This window comes from Drosophila busckii, unplaced genomic scaffold, assembly GCF_011750605.1.
Source record: "Drosophila busckii strain San Diego stock center, stock number 13000-0081.31 unplaced genomic scaffold, ASM1175060v1 chrUn_07, whole genome shotgun sequence".
Classification (NCBI taxonomy): domain Eukaryota; kingdom Metazoa; phylum Arthropoda; class Insecta; order Diptera; family Drosophilidae; genus Drosophila; species Drosophila busckii.
The window spans coordinates 317107-329856 of NW_022872723.1; the positions used below are offsets into that span (position 1 = coordinate 317107).

At 36.6% G+C, this 12750-nt stretch overlaps 3 protein-coding genes across 3 annotated transcripts; all 3 read left to right on the plus strand.

The window, feature by feature from the left end:
* Window positions 1–250: 250 nt before the first annotated feature.
* LOC108596902 (glycoprotein-N-acetylgalactosamine 3-beta-galactosyltransferase 1) lies at window positions 251–7318 on the plus strand. Its single transcript, XM_033294727.1, has 4 exons — window positions 251–356; window positions 5850–6017; window positions 6072–6964; window positions 7025–7318. The coding sequence occupies exons 2-4, from the start codon at window positions 5975–5977 to the stop codon at window positions 7226–7228; spliced, it is 1140 nt and encodes a 379-aa protein (XP_033150618.1). The 5' UTR covers window positions 251–356; window positions 5850–5974; the 3' UTR covers window positions 7229–7318.
* Window positions 7319–9677: 2359 nt separating this feature from the next.
* LOC108595229 (glycoprotein-N-acetylgalactosamine 3-beta-galactosyltransferase 1) lies at window positions 9678–10868 on the plus strand. Its single transcript, XM_017980428.2, has 3 exons — window positions 9678–9705; window positions 9765–10609; window positions 10668–10868. The coding sequence occupies exons 1-3, from the start codon at window positions 9678–9680 to the stop codon at window positions 10866–10868; spliced, it is 1074 nt and encodes a 357-aa protein (XP_017835917.2).
* Window positions 10869–11278: 410 nt separating this feature from the next.
* LOC108602084 (glucose-fructose oxidoreductase domain-containing protein 2) lies at window positions 11279–12718 on the plus strand. Its single transcript, XM_017990111.1, has 2 exons — window positions 11279–11698; window positions 11759–12718. The coding sequence occupies exons 1-2, from the start codon at window positions 11309–11311 to the stop codon at window positions 12527–12529; spliced, it is 1161 nt and encodes a 386-aa protein (XP_017845600.1). The 5' UTR covers window positions 11279–11308; the 3' UTR covers window positions 12530–12718.
* The last annotated feature ends 32 nt before the right edge of the window (window positions 12719–12750 follow it).

Here is a 12750-nt window from a genome sequence, read left to right on the forward strand (position 1 = left end):
CGCATTGTTGTGATACAAATTTGACTAAACAAATCGCCTGCATAAAAAGCTAACCAATTAAATTACTGCAAAGAGTAAAGTGACAAAAAAAAACGTGCGCGTGCTACTAATATACACAAAAGAGCAACGCGGCCAGGGAGCGTCCTGTGCTATATGCTACAAAGTTATAAAATGAATCTATAATAAATTTATATAAAGAAGTTAATAAAATGAAAAAATAAATTTTAGAAATTTTATAACAAGCGCAATTTCGCAGGTGCGATTTAGCATGCCAGAACAGAAATCCAATCAAAGTGCATAAAAAAACACGAAGTGCAGCAAAGGTCGTAAAGAGAAAACATCGAAATAAATTAATTGTGAGCTTGATATAAAAAAAAAACAATCAGCGCGCTTTAGCTGTTTCCATACAAAGTGCTCGACAGAGTATACAGCATTTTAAAAGTTAATGCAATAAATGTGTTCATACACCAATCAAATAATAAAAATGTTAAAATATATGCTGGTATTTTTAAATAGGTGTTGGCTACAATATATATAAACTATATATACATGTGTCTAGACTCAATGCTTAATTGCTTGCGTTTATTCGTGCTCCCGCATACTCTTCTATGTAGAGTATTTGCAATTCGGCATGGCTTCAATAACCACACACTCCCTTTAGTTGCTGTTATTTATAATGCGCATGCATTTTAACAACAGCTGCCTTTTTGTTTGACTACCTATTCTCTCACTGTCGCTCTTCCATTTCCGTTTTGCGACACATTTCTCTTTGACAATAAGTAGAGGGCTGAACTACCGTTGTATCGCTGCATTTCTTTAATTTATTTGCGGTCTGCTTAAGCGCGATCACACCCTCTCTCAATAAGTTCCGTTTAGTTTTGCATACATGCATACATATATGTGTGATGCATATGAAGAGCGGAGAGACTGTCTGGAGACAGACACTGGCATCGTTGATAAGCTCTCTTAATCACTTTTTGCATTTTAATAGGATGGCTTTTATCTACTCTATACGCAACTATTTCGCAAAAAGTTGAATGCTAGTTTAATGCCTATCAATGAACGTTAAATTATTAAATATAATGGAAATTGTTCAATTAAAATTAAGTCAGTTATTGTGGCTGCCGATTAAAGTCTTGACATAATATTTTCTTAATACAGTAATCGCTTGAATGCCAAACTCGTTCCAAAGGGTAACTCATCCAATGGAATTTCAGCTTACAAGCCCGGCAATCAGATCCAGCGCGAGTATTTACTGTTATTAGATGTGGGTTGAATCCAACGATCAACACCACAAATATCTTGTGCCTTGCTCTATATTTCAGCGAGTTTATCTCGCGGCCTCTCTAAAACTAGCAGTAAATACATATAGTATATAATATAATTCACAAACACACACGCTTCTTATCACATTGAGTTTTTATCATCCAAAGCATGACAGAGTGTTTCTATTTAACTGCCTACTGATAATAATCACTTTTATTAAAGAAAAAAAACTGAAAGGAAACATGAAAATTGATTATGTCAACAACTGAAGGCCGGAACTTAAATACACCAAAATACGTATTACTTTCTAGTTAGTTGGTACGAAACCGCTGCTGCTGCCAATCGTGAGGCAATTTTTCGTGACAATTTTTTGCATGCAGCTGCCACTGCTGCTGCCGCTGCGGCTGCCGCTGCCGCTGCCTTGAAGACATATTAACAAACAAAGCCCTAGTATACCGCTTGCTGTGGCATAGAATTTCAAATCAAACACCTGTTTGATTTTCCCAAGAAGTTCTGCATTAATTGGTTTCTGTATGCTTTTAGAGTTTTTGTCTAAACATTTTGGCAATCAATCATAACCAGCAAAGCAATAAGAAATTTACTTTCCTATTGATAAATTAAAGATGCCAAATTAGTTGCTTTATCTTAGAGCTTGCTGTGGCGAACAATCTATTTCTAATTAAAGACAACAAATTGAAACAAATACAAGCTACTTGGGTAACGCTATGATAACAACGTGTACCCCTGTTAACTATTTTGCCAATTAGACAAGAGACTTGTTATGAAAAAAATACCAAGTGATTGCGAAACTTTGATATATGAAGTAGCTGAGCTATTGATGTATGACTTTAAAATATCAGCAATCAAAGAAATATAATAATTGTCTATGTATCACATGAATGATATCTAAGTACCATTCTTATCTTATGTGACAAAAGCGCAGCAGCAATTACTGTAACGAATCGTTAACCTTGTGCTAGTAAAAGTTTTACGAAAATTAGTTCTAACAGGGCCCTTTGTCGTACATTGAAAACGGATGTAATACTTTCATATTTGCCTGCATGTCGCTATAGATAACAGTTATCATGGTCAGTTTCAGATAATATATAAATAATATAGTAATTTCATTTTTGTTTCACAGCCTAAGTACGCATTTATATTTTTTCGTCCATGTTTATCTATTAATTGAAATAAACTAACACACATACAACCGACTCTACATTCAACAATTTAATTAAATAGTAGTAGTAGACTTTTTGTTTCGTTGTAGCTCGAATCGCCAAGCGTGGCCGATTTTATTGGTTAACTAAAGCAGCAAACAAAACAGTTTCGACAATTGAAAAAAGAATTGTTTGTTGCTCTGCTGTGAATGAACTGTCATGGTAGTTTGATCAAAAAGGGAATGCTTTGTGATATATAATATGTATGTATGCGAACATACTTCCTATGAGATAATCAATTCATTATATTTAAAGCATTGTTAAGTTATCACGCATTGTTGCCAGCGTAACTTTTCAATGAAAGTGCTTACAATAATTATAAACATTTTTGAAAGACTCACAATGAAATAGAGATGCAGACGGATATTCCATAAACAAAATATTATGGCAATATTTTCAATTAGAGTACAAGAGCCAAACTGAACATAAAATTTTAATATCAGATCAGTTTTCGTTCGATACTAAATGTTTTCAATGCGATTTTTTAATTTCTTTTTAAACACTTTTTTAAATAGACCCAAAAATTCTGATGAGACATCTATCTATTTAATGTAATGCATGTGTGCTTCCATATGTAAGACATAAATAATTAAGCAAATGGAGCTCTTTATCAGTCTCACGGCGTGCACAGTTTTGAAAAGAATTTCAGTCTAGTCTATGCTAATTTTAAATAATACTTTTTATGCCTTTTGTGTGCAAAGCTTGCACTAGTTTTGACTCGTATCTCTGTCGTGCAATTTTAAATAATTGACTCGGTCAAATGCGTTTTTCAAATGCGAAATTGGTTTCAGCTAGATAAATGCCATGACATAAATGGTCTATGCCAAAAGCTCACAATAACGATAACCATAACTAAAATGTAGGTCTGTCTATTACATGCTTAATTATATTAAATTAATATGCAGTTGCGTTTGCAATTAGAATCATTGGCAACACGCTTGGAGTCTCAATAAATATTTACTTGTGATACATGTAGTCAGATTTATTATTTAATTTTATATCTTAACAATAAATAAATGTAACCTTCATAAAAAGTATTCTTAATTACAATAACAACTAAGTCTCTAGCACTGATAAAAGTTCAAACTTACAATAAGCTGTGATTCACTTTTAATTGCACCTCTTCAGTTCTCAGCCAAGTTGCAAAACAAATTCAATTCAATTGTTATTATTTCTAGTGTAAAAACCATATGTCAAAGCGCATTAACTAGTTTAACAAAATATTTATTCTGTTTTTTTTTTTTTTTTGCAGTTTTATTTGCTGATAATGTAAACAAATGTTACAACGTTGGCAATTTTTATAGTGTGTGCAAAAAGAAACAGCAGAAGTAGGTGCATAATATATGTAAATACTTTAGCTCGAAAAGCAACTGCAATTCAGTTGACTCCGGTAAATAAGACGCGCTGGTCGATAATTGTAAATGTACTACAAAATTGCATGCATTTCACATTTATTAAAAGATTAAAAGCTATATTTCGATTATCTAATTTGTGCTCCAAGATGTTTTTCAATTATTGCTCAAAAGCCTTAAATTCATAACAGTATTACAAAGAGTACAAAATTCTGAATTAATGTACGTTGATAACACTTTTCATTTTGAAATATATATTATATTATTAAGTGAAGAAGCAGTACTTCAAAAGTGTACTATAACATCACATACATTGTACTGAATTTTTAACCTAACAGCATAGTGATGCCCTATACTGAATTTAGCCTAGCACGATATCCTCATCGTCGACCAATAGTTTTAGTAAACCCTTGCCGGCGAAGTCTTCTTAGGGGTCTAGCAGGTAAAAGTCTTCTTGCAAGCAAGCTGGAGTGCCTCATCAATCTGTCCGTATATCGGCTTGTGTGGCGTCCGATTTGTTCCTCCACTGTGTGCAGGTTGAGATCTCTGTAGAGTGTAGAGCCGCGCACATACCGCGCACTATTAACATTTTTCAAAATTTTTAATTACCCAAAAAAAATGAAGGTATTTATGTTCTCGCAGAAATTTAGAACTTTCAATTACATTGATATTAAGACTTAAGACTAAGAAAAAATTAAAATGCTTGGAGCTTTTATATAAAATACGATGTGTTTCAAGCAGTTGACTTCAAATACGAAAGGTTTATATTTTTTAGTTATGAAACAATTAAACATATTCTTAAACCTAACATAGTTCTTATTAATATTAAATTAAGGCTAATATAATACCTTTCACATCTGTCTGCATTCTGACATGGTCAAACTCAAGGCTCAAGCATACCATTATCCCATTATCATCCTCCACTATAAAAGAATCGACATTTCAATTTTGCAAAGATCCCTTACAGAACGCTCTCCACTAAATCTGTTTGTAAATGACTTTTTCAAAACTTTCAACTATGTAGAAGAAGAGAAATGTATTGAGACACACTTCTGTCACTGCCCTGTTCTCACTTAGCGACTCTATTAGCACTGGACCAGAACCTAAGGAACGCTTATATCGACAATCTATCAGATCGTAGAGTCTCAATCAGTTTGTATAGTACGCATTGTAACACAAAGACAAAAATGTTGTGATCGAAATAGTTTGAGAAATACTGTACATTTTGTCTTTTACTAGTCAATTGAAGTTATATCTATCGGAAAACTAATTCGAATTCATTACTTTTTTCCCTAGACCGTTTTTGATGAAATGTGTAGCATAACGCCATAAATTTGTGCCGGTCAAACTCGAGAAGTAGCTCTTACTCTTACTACATTACATTTTTTATTATTATTATGATAGGCACATGCTGTTTCTCCAGTAAGTTCCAGACTCTTGCTTTCAATTTGTTCAGTTGGCAAACTATCTGCCATACTTATAACTTCTAGACTTTGGACGGTGGGGCTCAATTGTAGAGCGAATAATAAAGTTTAAATATGAGTTATAAAGAATTGGCTTTTTGTATTGTAGAGCGAACAATAAAGTTCAAATATGAATTATAAGGAATTGGCTTTATGGTGTCTAACCGATTTGAATTGTACAGTGAAAAGCAAGTTGGATGTTCGATAGTCATTCAAACACAGTAGTGACCCACAAAAATGCGAAATAAATAAATAAGCAGACGTGCTAGCCAGAGACGATCACATAAATTGATATGAGATTTATTACAGAATGTGCATTATGGTACTATAAATTGAGATAAATGAGAAGCAGCTTGCAGCTGAACATAATGTGGGTAGAGTTGAACTACAGATATGTCACGTTTGCACGAGCTCAGCTGAGTGGAGCTAGAAAAGTTAAGCACTTGCTTTTGAGTGTCTGTCGCATGCAGTAGCAGCTTCAATATTAGGCAGACACTGTTTAACGCTGTGCGTGTAATAATTATTATTAATTTTCGAATCTATTACAGAAGATGTAAAGCGTAGTCTTAGCCTCGCTCCCAACGCAACAAAACCAAAGAGGCCCTCACTGAATCCTCCTCGCACAGACCTTTATCTTAACCCAACCCAAACTAAGCCCGCAAGCATTAGAAGTATGACTGCCAATAGTTTGCTGGGGCGCTCCTTGCTCAATGAAGGTAAGTAACTTCCCCGAAGATGTTAGTTAAATTCCTAATCACACTATTTTGCAGGACGTTCCAACAAGCGCTCATTCGTCTCGCTTATCATTGGCCTCATTGTAGGCTTCTGTCTATCGTCACTGTTTGTTTACTCCTCCACGCAGCAGCGTGGAGAATACCTGCCATATGAGGGCCATAGACATGGCGACGTCAACGATGCCCATCACAGTCACGACATGATCGAGCTCTCCGGCCCCGAACAAGATGTGGGCACGCATGAGCATGCGCATGAGAACACCACCGTGGCCGAGAAGCTCTACAACGAGGTGCGCATACTCTGCTGGATTATGACCAACCCGAGCAACCATCAGAAGAAGGCGCGGCATGTGAAACGCACCTGGGGCAAGCGTTGCAATAAGCTGCTCTTTATGAGCTCTGCCAAGGATGAGGAGCTAAACGCTATCGCCCTGCCAATCGGTGAGGGCCGCAACAATCTGTGGGGCAAGACCAAGGAGGCGTATAAGTACATATACGAGCATCACATAAACGACGCTGATTGGTTCCTAAAAGCAGATGACGATACCTATACGATCGTGGAGAATATGCGCTATATGCTCTATCCCTATAATCCCGAGACACCAGTCTATTTTGGCTGCAAGTTTAAGCCGTATGTGAAACAGGGTTACATGTCCGGTGGTGCTGGCTATGTGCTCAGCCGTGAAGCAGTGCGTCGCTTTGTCGTCGAAGCTCTGCCCAATCCTAAACTATGCAAGAAGGACAACACGGGTGCCGAAGATGTGGAGATGGGCAAGTGTTTGGAAAATGTCAAAGTGCTAGCAGGCGATTCTCGTGATACCAATGGGCGAGGTCGATTCTTTCCCTTTGTGCCCGAGCATCATTTGATACCATCACATACGGATAAAAAGTTCTGGTACTGGCAGTACATATTTTATAAGACAAATGAGGTAAAACTTGAATGGAAACTTTTATCAATTATCAATTATTACAAATATTTGTATTCCCAGGGTCTGGACTGTTGCTCGGACAATGCCATATCGTTCCACTATGTTTCGCCTAACCAAATGTATGTGCTGGACTATTTAATATATCATCTTCGCCCATATGGCATTATTAACACACCAGATGCCTTACCAAACAAGCTGGCACTGGGTGAACTGATGCCAGCTCCCAAGGAGCCAGCGGAAACAAGTGACAGCACCACACAGTGATTGCTGGATACTATAACTTGTATATAGTCCAACATTAAAATGTAAATATTGCACTAAGCATAACCCACCCTTTTGCCATTTTTCATTGAATTTGTTTTTATTAAAAAGTTATTGCTCAGGCTCTTATTTATAAGCTTGTATTCTTTTTTAGTTTACAAGTCTTCTGTACAAATACCAAAATAATAGTTATACTTGAGTACTGTTAATTTAGTTATGAAAACGTGCGGTTAAATCGCTCACTTGTTTATGTATTTAATTAGAAATGTAATTTTGCAAACGGCACATGCTTAGGTCTTAAGTAAGCGCTAATTAAACCCCCTATAAGCAGGTCCATTTAGTTAGCTATAGTAATCGCATAAAAGTCAAAACTAATTTAAAACAGCATAATCATATAAGCTTTAAATTGTACGTATTAGCGATTTCATACATACCTACTCAATGATGTATTATGATCTGGTATTCATTCAAGCATATTTAATAAAAAAAAATATATTGTATTACAAATGACTTTAAGTGGCTTTATATATTAATAACTTAAGTGACAAAGAGCAGCAAAAAGTTACATTTTCATACACTTTGACAAATTTTATAAAATTGTGAAAGGGTATCATGAAGTCGTGGAAAACAGAGGCGTGTCCGAGTATACAAGTATATCAATTCTTGATCAGTAAGACAAGCTGAGTTGATACAACCCTATTAGCAGATATATCATATTTCTATATATAAGCAGAACTTTTTTTTTTGTAATATTCTCCTCCTAACCAACAAATTGAAAAGGAATAAATAGAGACGATTTGTAAATCAAACATGTTGGGCACAACCAAATTTTCTATGCACTTTGATTAGGGCATTGAAGAAAACACGCACAAACACATACACACAAAACAGCTAAGGCTTAATAAATCGTATTTTTGCATACGGTGGAGGGGGAAAGAAATAAAAATATAAAAGTTGGCTCTCAAATTTGTTTCTTATAAATTTTATAGTTACTGAAATTCTGTTCCTCATACATCCAGACGGATAATAAATATCCTTGTTGATGTCTGCCACGCCTCCTTCTCCCTGTTACATAAAAACAATATAAAACGGATATACTTCAAGTTCTTCATCAAGTTCTTCAGCGATGCCGAATATTTCAAATCGAATAAACAACCTGCTTGCGTATCTAGACCTACCCAATCCTAAGTTTCGTAGGATATTATACTGGTTAAGAAAAAAAAAGGGATAGGCAAGTGTTTGAAGAATGTGAGAGTAGCAGCTGGAGATCAATGAACGTGGTCGTTATTTCCTTTATTGTATGTATATTCTCTCCACTTCAATGTGTGATACTGGGAGTATTAATAAATATTATAAATTAAATGATCCACGAGAAAAATTATATATTTTACAGTAGGAACAAGAAATTAAATAAGTCTATGAAGTATATTAAGTCTATAAAGCTCCTAAAGTTTATCTTTGATAAATTTCTGCCTATAGCCTGTTAGCCTATAGCCATTACTATTTAAATAAAACGAACCCTTAAGGCATATGGGAATTGGCAACGTAAATGGGGAAAATTAATACAGCTATTTGCTTTTTCAGCTCTGATCCAAACATATAGCTATTTACACTCTTTCACAATTTCATAATAAACGGGGAGAGTGAGGCGTGGCAGACCCCATAAAGGATATTGTCATATATCTATTCATATTCAAATACTAACGGCTACACCAATATTAAAAGTTGCCACGCACTGCTCATACTGTAAATTACAGTCTGTAATACTAACATACCTACAATAAGCCTATCGATAACTGCCAAATATAGATCAGTCGTAATTAAGCTCTTAACATTAGTGTAACCGTTAGTACTTGAATATGAATGTATATATAACAGATATATTCTCGATCAGCAAGACAAGCTGACTCAGTTCAGCACCGTCGGTTTGTCCCAACTTAAATGCGTTCATGTTTACACTTTGAAAATATTTAAGCATTCGTTCCTATGTAAACTAAACATCTGCATGAATGAATTGAAAAAAACACATATTCGAATGAATGAGATTCTTTTTCGAATGCATTTGAATGCCAAATCAGTTTTTTAATCCTCGCTCTTGTTCTTGCCATGCATAAGAAGAAAGTAGAAATAAGGTTTGTTCTGATATTTTATTATTATTTTATTTTAATTTATTTATACATATTTACATTTACATTCTATTAAAATGTAACAACATCATATCATATTATATACTTTATTTTTAACCTATGCTCTGAGCCATGCAGATGTCTATTGAATGTCATCGCCAGTGGCTTAGAGAACGGCAACCAGTTTTTATTTACACAATTGGCATGAAAAATAGAACTCTTCTTATTTTTGGTTTTCCAATCTTCAGTTGAGACTTAAATAGACACATTCGTTGGCTTCAAACGGTATTAAGAACCTTAATATTGCCAGTGTAAAGTGACTCAGAATGGGACTATTTTTTTTACGAACCGAATGTATGTACATACGTGATATTAGGAGAATGTTAATTATTTTTAAACAAATTCAATTTCAGCAAGTTTTTTCAAAGAACGAACATTCTTAACCCTTATGGCAGGCCTTATTATGGGCTATTTTTTAGCTCAACTAGTATCCTATACATTAGTGTCCAAAACCCCACGTCCCATTGGTATTCATAAACTATTAAAACCATTAAATGCATTTATTCATCCGCTGAATTCAATGGAAAATTCAACACTAGCTGATCAGCTAAAAAGGGAGGTGCGTGTGTTATGCTGGGTTATGACCAGTCCAACCAATCATCAGACGAAGGCGTTGCATGTAAAACGAACCTGGGGCAAGCGTTGCAATAAGCTTCTCTTTATGAGCACTGCCAAGGATGAGGAGCTAAACGCTATCGCCCTGCCAATGGGTGAGGGCCGCAATTATCTGTGGGGCAAGACCAAGGAGGCGTATAAGTATATATACGAGCATCACATCAACGACGCCGATTGGTTCTTAAAAGCAGATGACGACACCTATACGATCGTGGAGAATATGCGCTATATGCTCTATCCCTATAATCCCAAAGCTCCAGTCTATTTTGGCTACAAATTTAAGCCGTATGTGAAACAGGGCTACATGTCCGGTGGTGCTGGCTATGTGCTCAGCCGGGAAGCAGTACGTCGCTTTGTCGTAGAAGCTCTGCCCAAACCTGAACTATGCAAAGAGCACAACTCAGGCTCTGAGGACAAAGAAATGGGAAAATGCTTGGAGAATGTTAACGTTGTGGCGGGTGATTCCCGTGATAGCAATGGCCGTGGTCGGTTTTTTCCATTTAGGCCGGAGACTCATATGCTTGCGGATCCTAAAGAAAATGACTGGTGGTATTGGCAGTTTATGTTTTATAAAACAGATGATGTAAGTTTTGTATTTGTTATAATCACGTATGATTATCGTAACCTATTATCTATTTTAGGGTCTTGACTGTTGCTCAGATAATGCCATTTCTTTTCACTATGTGCCGCCTATGTTAATGTATGTCCTAGATTATCTTATTTATGGTTTAAAGCCCTTCGGAATAGACAAAATATCGCAAGCCTTGGCAGCAAAACTGAAAGTAGGTGAACTGACAAGGGCTACAGTTAAAATTAACGATGCTAAAAGTGAATCTAACTAACCACATCAATTATTTTAAACAATTTCAAATAATGCAGCATTCGTAATGAGTAAAAATTGAGCAACACTAAAATCAATTGTATGTTAATGATTACAATAACTAATCATTTTAAAATGATTAATTATTATGCTTAAAACTTTATGTTCTTTTTTTTTATAATTTTATAACATATCGAACATTCTTATGTTTTTTATTATTATTCTTATAATTTTTCAAAAATCTGTTTATTATTTGACAAGTTATCCATAAACCGCAAACATGCGGTCTTGCTCGCACCGATAAGAAAATTATGCATCGCTTATTTTTGTGGATGATATGTGCTGACCAAGCTGGTATTTTTCCGGTATATTCATTTTGGCTTCCAAAACTACTTTTGTGTTTTCCCAATTTGGTAACACTGAATACAACGCCTAATAAAAACAAAACATAAACATAAAATAATGTTACCTGGCGTTGGCGTGTTTGGAACAGGGGAAATAGCAAATGTCCTGGTGCCACTGTTGCGCGAGAAGGGCTTCGAGGTGCGTGCGATATGGGGGCGCACACTAAAGGAGGCCAAAGAAACCGCAACGGCACAAAATGTTGGCTTCCACACAAACGTCATAGACGATGTGCTGCTGCGTAAGGATGTGGACTTGGTTTTCATTGTCTGCCAGCCATTTTTGCATGCAGAGATTTCAGTAAAAGCACTGGGTATTGGCAAGCATGTGGTATGCGATAAGCCAGCGGGCCTGCACCAAATAGACGCTCTGAAAATGGTGCGGGCCTCGCAGTACTATCCAACGCTCATATCACTGGTGAATCATCCGCTTCGCTTTCTGCCTGCCTTTGTAAGTAAATTGAATGGAAATAAAAGAATTGAGCTTTTAATAGATTTAAAATGCTTGTAGCAACAAATGCGGCGCTGCCTGCAGGAGGAACTCATTGGTCCACAATCAGAAGTTATGCTGATGGATGTGCGTGTGCAAATGGGCACGCTATTTCCAGATAAATACAACTGGATATGTGATGCACAGATGGGCGGTGGTGCATTAAACCTAGTAGGCAGTGTGGTGGATCTCGTGAGTTTTCTGCTGCAACAACAGGCGATACGTGTGCATGGCGTGCTGCGCGCCTATACAAAATCCACACCAGCAATCAGTGGCATACGACAAATAACGGCGCCGGACTTTTGTAACTTCCAAATGGAGCTTTCCAGCGGCACGTTGGTGACTGTGGCGCTGCACAGTCACACAGTGCCTGCGAAAAGTTTCTCACAGGAGGTGCTCGTCTATGGCAGCAAAGGACATTTGGTGGTGCGTGGTGGCGACTTGTTTCTGCTGAAGGAGGGGCAGCCCAAAGAGGAGGCTGTGTATGTAGATGTGCAAGACCTGCACTTTGCCACAAACAATTCATTGCTGCCGCGTCCCTACATCAAAGGTCTGTGCAAAATGGTTGGCGCCTTAAAAGAAGCATTTGGCAGCAAAGAGTCCAGCTGGATAAAAGCGCCTGTTTCCACAGCTGCCACCTTCGAGGATGGTCTTTACGTGCAGGCCGTGGTTGAAGCCATACGCAAATCCAACGAGACTCGTCAATGGCAGCGTGTTCAACTGACGGCAGATGCGCCGCTTAATCATGATCAGATCATTAGATATGGTTATGCGCGCATGTCCACCATGTGAGGCGGAACAGCGGGAGCTGTGCAATCATCACAACACAACAAAACATAACTTAACATAGTTTAGAGTTAACTTCGACGGTCGAATTGCAATCGGCTTGATACCATCAATGTATTTATTTGTATTAGTATATACATATTGCATTAATAAAACGCATTGTTTAGATTGTAAGATTAAGTACGACAGAGGATATAAGCAGTTTTTATACTAAAATTCAATTAAAC

Bases quoted from the DNA above. Each gene is read 5' to 3' on its own strand.
- LOC108596902 (XM_033294727.1), top strand. From the start codon at position 5,975: ATGACTGCCAATAGTTTGCTGGGGCGCTCCTTGCTCAATGAAG. The intron at 6,018-6,071 runs GTAAGTAACTTC...ACTATTTTGCAG, and splicing joins GCGCTCCTTGCTCAATGAAG to GACGTTCCAACAAGCGCTCA. The intron at 6,965-7,024 runs GTAAAACTTGAA...TTGTATTCCCAG, and splicing joins TATTTTATAAGACAAATGAG to GGTCTGGACTGTTGCTCGGA.
- LOC108595229 (XM_017980428.2), top strand. From the start codon at position 9,678: ATGGGACTATTTTTTTTACGAACCGAAT. The intron at 9,706-9,764 runs GTATGTACATAC...ATTCAATTTCAG, and splicing joins ATTTTTTTTACGAACCGAAT to CAAGTTTTTTCAAAGAACGA. The intron at 10,610-10,667 runs GTAAGTTTTGTA...TATCTATTTTAG, and splicing joins TGTTTTATAAAACAGATGAT to GGTCTTGACTGTTGCTCAGA.
- LOC108602084 (XM_017990111.1), top strand. From the start codon at position 11,309: ATGTTACCTGGCGTTGGCGTGTTTGGAACAGGGGAAATAGCAAATGTC. The intron at 11,699-11,758 runs GTAAGTAAATTG...AAATGCTTGTAG, and splicing joins TTCGCTTTCTGCCTGCCTTT to CAACAAATGCGGCGCTGCCT.